Source organism: Varroa jacobsoni, unplaced genomic scaffold (assembly GCF_002532875.2).
Source record: "Varroa jacobsoni isolate VJ856 unplaced genomic scaffold, vjacob_1.0 scaffold_609, whole genome shotgun sequence".
NCBI lineage: Eukaryota > Metazoa > Arthropoda > Arachnida > Mesostigmata > Varroidae > Varroa > Varroa jacobsoni.
Genome location: NW_019213511.1, coordinates 43234 through 60561, shown reverse-complemented (window position 1 = coordinate 60561; position 17328 = coordinate 43234). Strand labels below are relative to the sequence as shown.

Here is a 17328-nt window from a genome sequence, read left to right as displayed (position 1 = left end):
AATTTCCTAAAAATGTGTATTTTTTTCTTAGCACGTTTCTTACTAAACAAATTAAATTTGTTCTTCCGCTGCTTTTTTCCAATTTAAACCGATCTAAAAATATCGTCAGGGGCAACTTGAAAAGTTACGGTTATTACATAGGCAAATTAGGAGGGGAAGGGGAGGGAATTGCAGGAATCGTTGAATCTACGAGAATGTCAAGGTAAATAGCTTAGAGGACGAGGCTTTAGAAATATATGTGGCTGATTAATCTTTAAACTGGCCTCATCGCACCGCTAATAATAGGTGGGTAGTAATCACTACATGCCTTGAATGATCTAAATGTGTAACTACAGTGGTTACATAATTAGCGCCACCTAGGTGTTTATTACAATGATTCAATTGTGTGATATGTTTCTCGCCTTATATAATCAAGGATCAATAATTACTTGCAAGGTGTCCCAGAACTTTTATCAGTTAGCTTGTTAAGCCTTTCGTGCCCCTTAACTTTTTTTTTTTTACTTACACGTTTTTCGTAGCGCCAGAGCTTTGACCCGTCAAAAGTATTTGCTCCTCGAGACAAATGGCTTCTTCGAATTTTCTTCCGTGAAACAATCTTCACGGGAATAAGAGTTTTCGCTTAAATGTATACTATAATACATCTGCGATCATATAACAAACATTAAAAAAAGAAACTTTAAGAACTTCAAGCCAAGGAATCTATTATATTACAAGTCTTATCGCCAAATAATAGTCATCAGAGACATTTTTATTTAGATTCTATTTCCTAACTAGGAACAGCCAGTTCTGCTCATTTCATCAAAGTAAAAATGCCAATAAGAATTATTAAATATATGGAGGGCAACAATGTCGATACGTTTGCTAGGGAGGAAAAAAATGGTAGGGTTTTACGCAAAGGACCGGTAAAGGATAAGTAACCTTATTCAGGAAGTGGGAGTTAGTTTGAATCTATATTCTATTCTGAAATCCCAATACAACTACTCGAAATAAACTCGACGTATAGAAAGTTACGCTTTCCTCAAACCAAACATGTATGTTAGACAGAGCCTCTATGTTTCGAGTTCACGTCCGATATCGCCATTATGTATAATTCCATTAGACACGCGACTGGCTCCCAGCACGAAACAAAGTCTCTCTGTGAGTAGACAACGGCGGGTGCCTAAAATTAGCAGGCAAATAACGTTACCCACTAAGCTACAATCGGAGAAGAAGCGGGGTGGGTTAACTAGAACCTAGGCCACACGAAGGCACGCGTACTGATGTTTTTTAAAATGCGCAGAGATTTTTACATGTTTGACTAAGCATGGAGAGAAAATGATACTTCTTCTTTAGTGTTTTTGTTGAGATGCTGACCACCATAAATGTGCTATCATGCCGCAATACCTATTAAATAATAATGCTTATTATTACAATTATTAAATTAATTAATCGAAGTGTCATTGTCCACGTAATCTAATTAGGCTTGAACACAAACAGTTATCCGAGTCCTCATCTAATCAAAAACTCACCGTTCTGTATACGTAATTAAGGTGTCCTACAGGCCACTTCCTTGACGCCACTTGATACGCTTGGCGGTAGTCCTCTCAGTGAGCTCAAGGCGGCAATCAAAATTCATGGCTGTTCCGAAAAGATAATTGAGAACCCCCTTATACAGACAATGGCCAGGTATTTCAAAGTCTAATACAGCCTTCTCTACGCGCGTGTTAACTGCCTTCGTTACTGTTTTCCAATTTCGGCTCGGTATTGTCGCTATCTAAACGCATTGATTCCTGCACCGGTCTTTCCGGTCATTTTTTTCCGTATTCCGGTCATTTTTTCGAATGTTGCTAGAGCTACATTAATATGTAGAACTGACCATACAGCATGAAATGTTTATCCATATTGTTCTTACGTAAAATAGAAGTGGGGACTAATTTCGTCTAAGGTTTTATGTCATACGTATTTCATCATGATCGAGCCTAGCTTCGATATAGTTTTGTCTGCTTGTAGTAACGGGCCGTTTAAGTCAAGTAATTTTTGAAATTTCGCTCTAGTGCGCTCCTTCACGATATGGCTAGCGTTGCCTCAATCCAGGCAAGCTCGTTTGCCGCATGGTGCTCAGCTCAACTTGACAACACTATACAATAACAGCTGAAAGAATTTTTAAAATTCATAGTATTTTTGGAAAATAAATCGAGAACTCGTCATTTGTAGGCAGGATTACAGATAATAACAGAGAAAGCGTTGTTCCTTTAAAACTAGCTAAATCTAGCTAGATTCTAGCTAAATCTTTATATATAAAAAGCTTTTTTAGTTATGCCTATTAGACATTTTGAGGTAGCGTGTTGAGAAAAGTTCAATTTATATATATATATATATATATATATATATATATATATATATATAAAGAGAAAGCTCATATATGAGCTAACTGAATTGATAAAAATGGAATTTCATTATAAAATACCTTTTTCTGACTAGTAATAGACTAAAAAGGACTAATTAACGGAAAAGCCAGTGCCCCTTTAAACATTTCTGTGGGCAGTAAACTTTTTATACGTGGGTTAAAAACTAGCCATGTTGAAGACAAGTTTTGTCTGCTTCGGTACTGAAGCTAGCCTGAATAACTAGATGCTGGAACCGTTTGCCGATGGGCTATAGGGACCAAATTAGACATGGGACTTTCTTTCAGATTCCCGTCAGAAAGGAACCAACCAAAGCATTTTTAAACAACGTCTTATAACCCAGTTTTCCTTTAATTGTCTTGTAACGTACGAGTTGTGCTATTCGAGTTCGAGGTGAGCTGTCAATCAATTTAAAAAGGGGTATATCCACCATTATGGTTAGCAGATGTTCTCTTCTTGGGGATAAACATCCCAGCTTTTTTTTAGACAACGATCTTGTCGATCGTTCCGAGTTGTCTAAGATCGTTTTTGATAGATGACAACTAATAGGCTACCGATGCCTTGAGGTAGTGAAACGCACGTATGGCTTTATACATTTACAGCTGGTTGGGTAACATAAATGTACCTAAATGCTAAAATGTTTCTATTTAAGGACGAACGTATTTCGTTTTATAATATATATACCTCCAAGTTGTCGACAAGTTAGAGCACACGATAAGGATAACTCCATTTATTTTTATGGTCCATATAACATGTCAAAACAATTGATATTTGGTTTTTTTGTATTGCCCAAAAACCACTGAAAATACTTGGTGGGAGTGGCCCATTAATACTGCGACTACGGATGCGATAGGCCCCTTCGGTCTAATCGAAACCATTAGAGTATATAATTATGTAAAAGCTATTTATTTTTCTGTTTTCCTTTGAAACAAACCATGTTCCATGGTGTTAGAGGACAAAGGTTTTTCCTGCTCATTCGTCTGTTACGCCATGTTCATGTATATATTTACCTGATAACCTACAACATAACGACATAGAATCACTACCTAAATAAGGTTACAGGCGTAGGCATAAGAAGATTAGAAGCCATGGGACAATGGTAGCGTAAATATCAACTGATCAGGATTAACCGAACTCAATACTCGATACCTTCAGCAGTCCATCCTTCAGTTGCAATGAAGTCGCTGATGTCCACCGCAAATCACACGTTTGTTTACCGGCGTTGCCGGTGAATAGAGCTTTATCATGCCTATTGGCTCAACTAGATGTGTTGTAATTATTGTTGTTGTTATTGTTACTGTTCATTCTCTTGCTCTTAGGGTCAGCTTCGGCAACAACTCGGCGAGCTAATCAGCTCGGCTAAGCAACTTCAGCTTGAGACGAAAATTTTCATTCAGGAGAAGATTGAAGACATCGTGAGTGGCATTCGTTCTTCAATTCATTTAGTTCTCAACGAAATCATGATCTATCCTTATCTGAAGTTAAACCTTACACTCTACACGTCACTGCAGCAGGAAAAATTAACAGCGCTAGTTTGCTATTAGTGGTTCATACATGTATCGGGCCGTCGAAAACATATATATATACATAGTGTATATTTAAATGTACCATTTAAAGCGACGATTTTCTCTCATTTGTCTAGTAACACCATAATCCTATCTGTGTTTATCTAATCTGTGCCACCGTGGAACTTTTTGTAGTCTTGAAGTGAACAACTGCAATAGGTGATTTTGTATTCCTCAATTGAAACGAAGTTAATATCATTAAGGGAGTTATACAGAAACCGAAACAGATGATAATCGGATGATGTAGGATCCAAGCTAGGCTATACGACGAAAGCTATAAGACGTCCCTTCTCTCGTTTTTCGATTAGTAACTAAAGAGATATGTGGCCTGCTGTAGAACGATGCCTTTTTCTATTGGCTAGTTCCGATCGATTCTTTTCAATGACTTGTTGTATTCTCGTTAGCTGTTGGGGGTAGAGGTCCGGATAAATCGTTCCCCAAGCTTCATTCCTTAAGAGGCACAATTTTTTTCCTGATCTCGCAAAACACATGGCACCACTTTCTTTGGCGCCGAACTGGACTTGCCACAAGTTGTAAAGCTAATTCTTTTTTACCTGTATTATTGTCTGATGTAATCGACCTTTTTTTTGGTTATCCGCTCTTGAAACGGATTGATTTTTGTTGTGTTTTTTTATAGAGTTCTTCGTATGAAAAAGCGATCACGTGAATTTTTTTGCATTAATTTATGTCATATTTAAGTCTCCAGCTTCGTTCGTGGCCAATTTCGTCTAACTAGTTTCAAACCATTTGGCGATATCATAACTAACCACAGATCGGTCTTGCTCGGCTTTCGCAATAAAAATTTCACTCGTTTTCTTTTTGTAACTAGTCGGTTACTACGAGGAGCTTTTTTTACGTCGAAATGTTCGGAACCGCTATTAGGCCCTTCCGTTTTGTAACGCTTCTTGCCCATAAACACACAATTTTTTACAGCATCTGTGTTGTAAAATATAGAGAACTTTCGCAGACATTTCAATCATTTTTTGGCGGTCTGTTTTATGTCTGGATACAGGCTACTTTAGCATAGCTACGGAAGTTTCAGTCTTCCAATGATACCAACGCCAACTCGACGTGACCTATATTACCTAAGAAATGTAACCTAGCTAGCAAAGCGGTCAGCAACGATGTATGTATCTGTATATATATATACACATATATGCGGTGCCATATATGCGTGGCGTTGCCATCCTTTTATAACATTGAGAAATTTGCGCTCGTTGCTTCGTTATAGTGTCGATTGGGTTACGAAAATGAAGATGCACTCGTGAGTGCCAGCGGTGAACTAGAACGTCAGCTTAAAAGATGTCTTGCGATTCGAGCGCTCGCACATTTTTACGATGTCGAGGTAAGTCACGCAGGCCACTGATTACCTTTCCCAGTACGTCTTTGAAGTACGCTAGGGTAAAAAAATATATACTCACAATTTATGGCATGTTTCAAACGGGGGTTTCAATTTCCTCTTTAACTGAACCTTAAGTAACTTTTCAACAACTATACATTAGACTGGTACGAGCGAATACGGCGGACTTTGACAATAAGTGAAATATTTACGAGCCAAATGTATTCAATCGTGAAGATCGAAAATAAAAACCGGTTGAGTTTACTCTAGGAAGAAGAGTCTAAAGGGAAAAATATTTTCGAAAAATAATTTTCTAGTCTAGAAAATCAGTAGCCAGTGGTCAGGTTTTTTTTTCGAAGGTCACAGCGCTGCGCAAAATTAAAAGACGATCAGTGAAGGCCCTAAGAAAAAGGATAGTACATGAATGACGCAGATGTTTGAAGATCAGCCGTAGGGTGACCGAATGTCCGGACCCCAAAAATATCGACACATTGCCTCAGTTGAAGAGGCTCTTCATGGAGACACAGCTTAAAGTTTAAGGGCTCTGTCGGCCAAAACTGGCATTTCACATGTAACGCGTTGCAGAATCGTAGCATAAATACAGAAAATGCAAAAACTGAGTAAAAAATGGCTTTCCCATGAATTGACTCCAGGCCTGTTAGAGTTAGAGCTCGTGATGTAGTCCACTTATAGTTTGCGGAGCGTTAATCAACAACCCTCGCCTCCCCACCCCTACGGAACATATGGTCTTCATAAGCGCAGCATTATTAAATCTTTACTGCCAGTCGGAGGGGACCAGGCGTAAGAAGGGACGATTTGGCGCTGAAGAGAAATCGTATTTGGTAACGTAGCTCTGTCAAATAGCTTCGAAGGTAGAGTTAGCCGATGAAGTATCATTCCAGCCTAACTGGTTCAAAAATTACTCAACGTTTACCGTATTCGCTTGATGATCGCAAAATAATATGATTTGGACCAGATTAGTTGTATTTACTAACTGTCAACGGAAGATTACTACACGTAATATTAGACATTTACGTTTCTTTCACCTACCAGCCAGTAACTGTCTCACTGAAGCAAAAAAGATCCCGGTACCCCATATGATACGTGACATATGTGAGCCATAAGCACATCTTCACAGTTGAGAATCACTGGAAGAATATATCGGATTGAGCGATCGTTAGAAGACTACGTAAGAGAGTTAACATGGATGATAACTCTTAAAACCTTGAAAAATTTTAACTATTATAATATTAATTTGATATCTCATATCAAATTAAATCATTTCGCTTCGAAATATCCCGCGTAGGGGCTTGCTATGCTTTGAAGCCTGCTAATGGCAGTAGATCCAACACGAACGAAACAAAGATACATAAGCAAATTTTCTGTCCCGCATATCTTATACTAACAATGCTTCAATTCCAAATCTTCCGTATACGCATTTTATGCCTCTACGATAAGCTTAACTCGATGCTTGTTACAGAAGATTATTAGAGATATTCAAAGCGATTGTATCTGTACACCGAGTATTTCAACGTTGGCTGCCAAGAAAGGATCAACCTACTGTTTATAGAAAGAATAAAAAAAACAAGAAAAATATTTTAAATAATTTTGTTAATCATAGTAAGTGTTTAAGTAATAAGAACTACAGCCGATCTGCACTGCATTTTGGGCTGAGTTGGGCAAATCCCGCCCCCGGAAACAGTATGTACTAAGAAGAGGTTAGTTGAAATTAATACATTTCTATACATTTGCAAGCGTTTGTTATTTTGTCAGATTGTTAAAGCAACTGGGAATATATATAATTAGAAGTCGACCTAGGGACCCTTCTACCATGCAATACCTTCGTAATTGATCGAATTTGCACATAAATATTCAGAGCTTTTTTCGTTCGTCCTTGTTTTCAACGCATTATTGTACTTTCGCTTCAAGCCGCTGTACTATATTGCCTAGCGAAATGGCATAGGAAGGTAGCCTAGAACAGGGGGGCGGGCGTATGCTTCACTTCACCCGAGGGCACCTACACACCTTCAAACAAGCCGAGCCAGTGCGAGCTGTAGATTTATAAATAAAGTTATCTTATTATCTAAACACGCCACTGGTATTTTATAAATACAGTTGTCCTTGTACGTAAATACCTCACTGACTATTCGTAAAAAACAATATGTCATTTCTTTAAACAGCTCAGAAACGACAGAATTCATTTGAGTTTGCGTTTTCTATTAGTTTCTTTTTGTCACAGTTTTTGTTTATCTGATCTGTACAAGTCCCACAATGGCAGCGTCGAAGCTGTACCTTTACCAATACCACTGCGGGTCTTTTTGTTGTCGTTCAGAAAAGCTCAACACTTAATCGATCAGTTATCCATACGACTTCTTCGTCTAAGAGCCTCTTCATTATGCATTGTCCCAAGCAATGGCGATTGGTCATACAAGCATGACTTTACAGATACTTCGCGACAGCTTTCTGTACACATGCTGGTCATCATTTAAACGTTAGTGTATATCGTTTCAGGCTTTGATTTAAGGTGCAGAGTCCGAATGGTGTGTATGGCTTGAGATGAAGATAGTGCAGTCATGAATTTCCGCTTCCATCACTTGCATCTATAGCTACCGCCATAGCTGCTTCTTCTTCTTGGGGCCACACCAGCAACGCCATCAACATACATTGACAAGCTTTCCATTGCTTTTTCGCGAAAAGATGTGAAGCACACTCTACTTGTATCCAACATTCAGACTTTGGAGTATTTGACTAGCGTCCAGCTGACATTAGAGGCGCAGTTCGCCAGAGGCTGTTCCAATATGGCACCATGGCCACTCACTAACGCTCACTCGGCTACACGTGATCTCATTAGTAAATGTGGACGCAGCGTATACCAATACAAATACCTGACATATAGCGTAGCAATGAGCCACGTGGGCAGCGCGTCAGTTGGCAATAGCAGCTGCCTAAAGACAAGCGCCAGCAGCTTCACGCAGCCCTCTGCCCGATTACTGCGTAATGCATGCTTAAAAATCCATATCACTTTGCATAAAACTGACTACGTGTTAAGAGTATCGACAGACGTCTGCTAGAGGAGCTTCGTGGGAACAGGTTACTTGTTAGTCAGGGCGAGTCGTCCAATAGGACTAGTATACGCCATTTGCAGAACATCGTATCAAGCCTAGTAGGAATCCAAGGACATTGATTAACTTGGAAAGGATACTGTTAGCGGAATCGATGGCTAGCTGATGATACGGTTACGGGTTATTTCATCATATCTGTCGGAGGAATCTTCAAATTGAAGACCCCGTCAAGACTGGCTTGGCGGAATCTACTACCGTCGGAGTAGGGGAGAGCACGAGTCGCGCAATGGTGGCATCGAAGCGAAGTTGGACAGGGCAGTCGTGCGTCATACAAAAGGCAAGATTGGCTGCCAGATGCACGTATCAGGCTCTCATTAAAGCCAGGTCGACATTTAATATCGAGAACTGTATTCCCGTACACGCAACAACCGCATCAATTTCGCTTGCACCATTTCCAGAGCCAAACCCAAGTCACTTTGTCACGTCCTTTGTTTTAAAGCAAGCCCAATAAAAAGCTGGATCAGACAACAGTCTTTTAGCGGAACGCTGGTTGGAACGTAGCTTCGTACTACGTTCCAGCAAGCACAGGTGGTGAACGAGCCTTCTGTCTGATGCTCTTGATTGCTCCTAGATAAATTGACATGCTATTAACGTCTATACGTATCCGCGCCATGAATTTATATACCTATTCATGTGCAGCGTCGAATTAGGTCATTGTTATCAATAAAATGCTATTTTGGAACACTGGACAGCATGAATCATATTCCCGTGATCAGAATATCGCTGGTGCTTGATTTGTTGAACCTGCTTGTTTGTTCCCGGTGTTCCTGGATCGTGTCCGACGTCTGTTGAGATCGCACGCCACACTTCCGATAGCTTCGGGCATTCTGCCTATTACCAATTACATACTGTAACATACTGGTCATTGAGATCGATGGCACCGCACCCGCACTGTTCAACCTAACCTTACGTTATCGTAGCCAGGTAATTAAGGTTGTAATTAAGACTGAAGACATCAGACATTTCTGTTCCGTACTTTTGCTCCCTTACTGCAGTGATGTGAAATAATTACGGAAGTTTTCGACTGAGCGCCCCAAAAAAGCGCGTAGAAAAGCTATAATTTGAAGGTTCTACAGTACCCTAGCTGGAACAGCCCTTTTCTGTAACCCTAAATATTTTGACAATCTATTCATCGATAAAAATGATCTCAATTCCTATTAGTTCAACATCTTTATCATTGTTTCACAATAGAATACCCGTAGAAATAAACTTCCCGAAAGTCCTCATACTGACAAATTTACAGTAGTTCTACTTACAGAAGTTTGTTTACTTAATTAAATTTAAACAGGATCGAAAAAAGAGGAACACCTAAACGATCAACGTCTGAACGATTAACTTGATTGTAGGTTTCGTCAAACATGTCGGTTAGTTGGCCATGTATTAAGCCGTATTAAGCCTGCTAGTCGTAGGTTCGAATCCGAGCAGAGACACACTTTATGTCGTGTTAGGAGCCGTTCGTTCGATGGAGCGCCTGGCAACGGTTTCGGATATAAAGCTCTTTTTTATTTATTTAGATCGTATTAAACAAAATGATTATATAGTTTTCTTAATAATAAAGGCACCCTAGATATCCTATTTGCAAAAGACTACTGTTGAGTAGAAGGGGTACGTTTAACCATCCCACATATCTTCTTTCTGTTTGCATGTAATCGTACTATTAAGTTCAATTAGTTATTAATTTAATTAGTCGCCAACGTGGAGCTGCCTGGTTTAAATTTATAAAATCTAAAATTGCTACACTAAGTTTTAATCTGTAGTTCGCCTCTCATTTAAAACATGTACAGCATAGAAGATATTATATATATATATTTATATATATAATTTCACATATTTAAAGAATCGTCCGCTCTAGCTGTAATAATTAGAAAAAAAAAAAGAGAGATCAAAGTATTCTTGATGAAACAGATTTACATATGCTTGTCCAGTTCAACTGCGAACCAAACGACGATACCTACCTGAAAAAACTAATTTCATTAATTGAATTAAAACCCCATTAAACCTCTTGCTGCATCAGTGAACTGGAATTCAGGTAACATCAGGCTTATTGAACATGAATGACAAGCCTTTGCGCGGTGAACTATCAAAGTATTAGGCTAGCGTTTTAAATTTTCTCATAATTGACGTTGATTGGACGGTACGTGACAGTGCGCCGAAAGGGTGTTTTTTCGTTGTCTTCATCGTACAGAACTTCAACTTCGTTTCTAGTTGGAATAGGACTTTGTATTGCTGTACAAAAGACGCAAGCAATAAATGTTCCACATGTGTATGTTGGTCATTGTTCTATATTTGAATTTTTCCATTGCCTGACAGTCTCACGTAACGTTTTGCTGGAACGATCTCTACTTAAAAAGCGTTGTCATTTTTACTAATCAAGCATGCAAATACATTAGCCTGCAAATGTCTGAATAATCCGAAGATGGTGGGGGACGTCCCCGCTAGCAAAAGGTTATAGCTTGAATTAAAAAACAACCAAAAACGTATGTCTACTATTCTAGAGTTACGATCACTTTTGGTTAGCTTTGTACAGGATCTTACGAGGGAAAAAACTACGAACGGTGCCAGATGTACTATTGGCTTTTATTTTAAGCTAGCGATATAAATATCTATTTAGGATAGTGCAAGGGATAGCCTCCACTTTAAGGGAAGAAATTGATTTTCAACTCGTATAGAAAAGAATAGTCGTATCGCTATCGTGTAGCCTCTCGGCAAACAACAAGGCATGGACGTAACGTAGCAGGATGGCAGGAAGCATGTCTGCATTATTCCGCGACTTTTAAAAGTCGTTTAAACCAACCGCGAAAAAAAGCTTCAGACAGCGCGGTGCTACGTTTAATTTATCGTATTTTAAATGAATCAATAAAATTACACAGGACTATGATAGGATCTAACCACCATAGCAAGACCGACAGGCAGATATTTAACTAATTGAAAAAGTTCACAGCATTAGCCGGCTCTGGTTGCTTGTACCTTATGTAAATAGATGTTGTGATCCGCAGCTTTCATTTGTTAGATAAACTCACGGCCGATACGTACGCAATTCTCGAAAAACACAAGTAAGAAGAAGTAAACAGCAATTATGAGATAGTGATTTGTTTGTATCGTTATTAATACCTATTTCTATCTAATTGGCTATAATTATCGGCCTTCTTAATTGGCCTAACTTTGTGTATTGTTTATTACAGCGTTTGCTGCCATTAAACGAAGAGGCGTGCGGCCTCCCAAGTCAACGCGACTCATCAAAGCGTCATCTTCCGCATTGTGGGAGTCTGGCTTTCTTCCGTGTTCGGTTACGAGCACTAAAAGCCAGCTGCCTGGCTCACTCTGAAACCGTGCCCTTGGCCAAGGTAAAAGTTACAACACAGGAAAGATGTCCTGCATCGATTTAAATGTAACGCAATGGTTTTTCGCACTGTTTTAGTAGCCTGCGTATACCTCAAAGGCATCTGTACGATACATCTCAGTATTAATTTCCTGCTTTAAATCGATAGTTTATTATCGAGCTTCACTTTCTGGCCGAACTCGACGGTCTACACTGTTGTTACCTCTGAGAAATTCGTGCAATGTTTCCAGGAAGCAGTCCGGATGACCCTCGATAGAGTTCGGATATAAAAAGGCTCGAACCTTCCTCAAAATATAAAATAATAATAAAAATAAAATGAGCCATTTTATATATCTATTGGGCGTCCAAATAAATTCCAATTGCCATTTTTTTAACACTATTTACACCTTTTTCGCGCCTTTCGAAATTATGGATCGTTCTGATATCTTTCACCTTTTTAAGGTTCTTGGCCTTACTTCCACTAGAATTTTTTTTCGATAGAGCGCATTTGATCGATACCTTTATAGACGTACCCCTAATAATATCGGTTGACGCACAGTTACTGTTAAAATGGGTTCAATGAAAATTCACCAAGGAATGCTTTGGAAATGACTAATGGATGACTTAGGCATCGTTTTCAAGCGTTCATCACAATCGATGGTGCTTATATTATCAAATAAGTACGCTTATCGCGAACGACACTTCGCTAGAATATCTACTTTTTTTTTTTTGCTGAGGTGCAGTTTTAGAAGCAATTCATAAAAAACGTCTTCATTCAGATGACCCACCCTGTATATCAGGAATCTGAGAGGGCCTTAAGCGCCTCTACCTAAATTGTTAGGTGCTTCGGTTCGTAGAACCACTATTTGATTCATTGACACAGAGAGTTAGCACGCTAAAGACTAGGCGGGTGCGTGCCTGCCTGTCGCAAGGTCTGGCTCGAATTGGACAGGCGACGTAGAATTAAGCGAGGAACTTAGCAACTCGATTGTTGAAAATCGTCCTACGAAATCAAGTTCGATTTCCAACATTGAGTATGTCGTTCTAGCTCATCGATACACGTTTATTTTCTTGTCTCTGGACAGTGGAATATCTAAATTTGAAGAAAGCGCCAAGGATATGATCTGTTCTTCACAGAGAACTGAATGTTGTTAGCCATGACACCGTGTGCAATATTCCCCCTGCTAGTTGTCATCGGAATGTACATTATTTAATCTAAGATAGTAGTATAAAAATAGTTACTTTCACGAAACAATAACAATCGTAGATCTTTATACAACGTATTATATGATAGATTATGTGTAACCCGATTCAATGCCTAACCATTAAAGCTTCACATAGCGGGCAATGCTTCTGAAAAGCAGTCACCTCTCGTTAGAAACAACAAATTTCAGCAATAGAGTTCAAGTGAGCTTGACATGTAGGAAGTGGCTAAAATAGTACTTTGTTTGCTTCTTCTACATACGCAATGTCTGCTATGTAAATAAACATTTACTTAGTAAACATAAAACTTTACAGCTAAGGTAACATGAAGATCACTATTTACTAGCCTCCTAAGATATTTCCATATCCGTGAACAGGTGTTCGCTGCGAATTTATTCGTTTTTCTGGCTAAATCTAAATTTCAGGTAGATCCCACACTGTCGCAAGTACCTCTTGCACGTTGTGCGCTCGTGCCAAGTGCACGTTCAGCGCCGACCACCCCAGATCGTTCAGAACATAAGAGCTGTACTGCGGGCGGACCGGTTGGCCAGCTTGCAGCCTTAGCGGCTCCCGTCGCCGAGTGGAGCTCGAGAGAAGTCCTTTTCTGGCTGGAGTCCCTTCATTTGGCTGAATATCGGGACACTTTCCTCAAACACGACATACAGGTGAGGCAGAAGGCATATGAGACAAACAAGAGCTCTTCGATCATTGGCTTTGTCGTAGTATCATCAGTTAACAGAGCTCGCTTTTCGGCAAAGACCGAAGCAAGCAGGTTTTGGGCACTTCGTAACTGTATTTAAATATGAATATTGATTGTGCACAGTATATTTAGAGCAAGGATAATATTATGCAAACTATTTTTTTGGCCTTAAGAGTAATTCACGTATCGGCTCAGAAAGGCGTTGAATAGTAGTTTTCTATGCCCAAAATTATTGCAAATGTAGTTTTTCTTCATTGGCGTTTCAGGGAGCTGAGCTGGTCAATCTCGAGCGACGCGACTTAAAACAGCTTGGTGTTGCGAAGGTATATAGTACTTGAACATTTTATGTTTGATAAGAGCCTCGAAAGAAGTTTAAAAAGCACCCTACCAGGATTAGGCTGATCCTATATATTTGTCAGTTATTTTCGTTCGTGAAAGTATATGTTTATTCTATAAGCAATCAACTGCCAGTGTGTCTATTAAACTCCCTATTTTTTTTGAGCGATTTCTGACAGCTTCTTTTAATCGACCGACATCGTATCTCTGCTATAATTGACTTCAGGTTAGGCACGCGAAACGAATTCTGAAAGCGATACGGGACCTCACGCACAGCACCGAGCAGCGACCCTGAAAAAGGCGAGGCTCGATTAAGCGAAGTAGCAACTGCTCGATGTTTAAACCTGAAAAACCAAACAAATGGAAATTGTCTGGTAGTCCTATTTTTGAGGCTTCGTCTTCGGCCATAGCTCATCCGAGCCGTATTACAAATTGACGCATACATGAAATGGAACATCACGCCAACCCATAAAACCGAATGTATTTTACGAAATAACCCATTTGTAACAATGGCTATTTCCGCGACCAACGCTTACGTCGACTAACTATTCTATACGAAAGAATGCCGTACAGGCCAGCGGCCATACGCGCCTAGCTTGAGCAGAATAACAACACTTAGTGTTAAATAACATTACGAATGATACAATTTGTAACAAAACAACTATATACATATAATTACAGACACAACCGTCAACACAAGCCCCATAGTAGACATCACCATAGCACAGATTAAGAAAGTGCTGCAAAAAACAACGCGGATTGTCTCCCCATTAACAATGTGTTACGGCAGATCGGTGGCAAATGAAGGAACACTTTCTCTAGAAATTGTTTAAGATGCGTCGTATAGCGTTAGCGTATGATCGGTCCTTATTACCTGTTGATCACTTCGTTCTTCTGAGCCTATATGTGTTATATACATATAGTGCGAGAGGGTAAAAGGCAAACGACAGTGGGCGAGTGAGTAACAGCGAATACTGTATACTACAGCGATTGCCGAACTGCAACCCGCGGTTGGTTCGAAAATCCATGTTAATTATACGTATCTTTGAGCTATTAAACACGCCTTTAGCTTAACAATTTTTACCATACCGTATACACACACACACACACACTCACGAATGCCTACAAATATACAGATCTGTGTCGATTGTTGTCATCAGCTAAGCTAACTAATGACGCCCTGTTGCGTGCGCATCGGACGTTGGATTGAGAGAGAGAGTGAAAAAAAAGGTAACGAAATGGAAGTGTGAACGAGGTGAAGGCCTATGGTAGTAGTAAGACCCAAAAATATCAGTTCTCTCACTTCCTTAGCGCATGACGCGCATCTCTCGATTATCGCCATTCATCATGTGTCTATTTATAACGAGATGACCCTTTCGGCACCATTCCCGAACGATGGCTCCGCTAATATTAAAGTTAGTCAAAATAACGTCGAAGATATTTCTTCCCCTTGCCTTCTCTTAGCGAAGTTACCAAGCAAAAGTGAACATTTAGGTGTTAAACGAAGTAGATTTCGAACGACAAGGGGCGTTCGGGTACTTAGTCACAAGGGACTCATACCTGTGTACGTATCTTTCTTTGTATAGAAATAGAACTCCCGCTATAGTTAGTCTGAATATTATTAGTAGAAGTGTTCTTATTTTTCGTGATGGAGTTATTATTTGATAAATATATTAACAGTTAACCTTCAGATCTGTGGTTTCCATTTCCACTTCCTGTTCCGTTAACTACAGTGGAATGCAGTGGAGTATAATACATTAAAGCGATATATTGGCTTCTTGGTGCGCACCGCTACCTACTACATAAACGCTGACCTAATTCCTACATCCGACAGTTGTATACAATGCACTTTTAACAACAACAATAATAGCTAGTCATAATGATTTTTCCCTATCTCAGATAAATTGTATAGTATACGTTATATACTTGACCTATAAACAGCTTGCTAAACCCCCTACATATATTATAATCCCTATAGAAGCCATGAAATAGACTACTCCCATTATAAACAGGCACCCAGATGTGCTCCTCTTTCGTTTCGATTATTTTAATTACATTACCGATCTTCTACGCTAAATGACGAATAGAATTTTTTGCGTTTGCCCAATGAGCTGCTGGCGCATGGATGGATATCTACTACTAGGCTTAACTAATTATATGCATAGGGTAAATTTTCAGGGGGATACTACTAAGCGTTTTACCAAATTTGGGTTTCTTTTACTGTCGACGACAGATTACCGTCAACGATTTGTAAAACTGTAGCCAACAATTACATTTAGACACGACGTACATAAAAAAAACAACCTTCAGTTGTCCGCCTGACAAAATCAGTGGGAGAAAGTTCAGGCAATAGCCTGCTGTCTCATCCCACATTTCTATCGAACACGAAGTACAGAACGAATATCGTTTATTGAAAGTTCTAAGTTGGCCTGTTGACGATTTGGTATACCAACATCGAGTGCTAACGTTGAGTTTGTCTTGCACGATCGATGTGACCCCCTTCACTTTCGCCTCGACCAGGCTTACAGTTACCATCTAACTACTACTACTACTACTACTGTCTAATAATCCCCTTATGACAGATGTTATTTCAGTAAATTCAGATGCTGTTTCAGTTACCATACAAAGTTGCACGACACACACTCGGAAGAGCGCAGTAAGGATTTTTCAGTATCAAGTCATATGACGGCATTTCACAATATAGAGGTCAGGTCAAACGGAAAAAAAATGTCTATCTGTCACGCATTGTTCCAAGACATAGCTTTCAGTCATTTTTCGATTATATCTTTATGTCACTTTGATGTTAGTTAACAAAGTTAGTTTGTCTGCTTAGAACTGACACGTTACGTCGTCAATCATTTCGTTTCATGAAACGCAATGCATGAAGCCGTCGAAAAGCGTAATTTGTCAGCCTGCGCAAACAGGACAAATAGCCGAGCTACTTGCACGATTTCGAGCTGAATAAAGTAGTCTCTACTTGTTCTTACCTCGAAACCAATAGACCAGCGTTTTGGGCCAACGCCAAGTGTATCGACACTACTTTTCAATGGCGGACGGGATAGGACGAAAAGCATTACACAACCTACAGGAATCGATCGAGTTACGCACCTTTAAAATATATATATATATATTCCCCGAAAGGAACTAACTAACTAAAATGACCCACAAAAAGGTGGCAGCACTTACCCATAAACAAATCACCTATGTGAGATGACGTTTATGCATCGCAGCATATACTGCCAAATGGGTTGGTCTAAACTTTGTGAATCTATTCAAGATACATATTGAACAACTCTATTCTATACAGACGCGTATTATTTCTACATATACGTGATAACTTTTCACAATCGTGTTAAGCAG

General features: G+C 39.4%; 1 protein-coding gene across 5 annotated transcripts in view; it reads left to right on the top strand.

Moving 5' to 3' along the window:
* LOC111261893 (diacylglycerol kinase delta) overlaps positions 1-15658 on the top strand; it is a 102799-nt gene extending 87141 nt beyond the window's left edge. For 2 of the 5 annotated variants that reach the window (XM_086968879.1, XM_022835730.2), the window contains 6 exons: positions 3704-3799; positions 5181-5294; positions 11593-11754; positions 13358-13597; positions 13899-13955; positions 14195-15658. In XM_086968879.1, the coding sequence (XP_086825005.1) occupies positions 3704-3799; positions 5181-5294; positions 11593-11754; positions 13358-13597; positions 13899-13955; positions 14195-14263 (738 nt within the window). In that variant the 3' untranslated portion in view covers positions 14264-15658. Of the gene's footprint in view, positions 1-3703; positions 3800-5180; positions 5295-6768; positions 8428-11592; positions 11755-13357; positions 13598-13876; positions 13956-14194 lie in introns of those variants that run through there. The other 3 variants (XM_022835732.2, XM_022835733.2, XM_086968880.1) reach the window with 3 other exon arrangements.
* The last annotated feature ends 1670 nt before the right edge of the window (positions 15659-17328 follow it).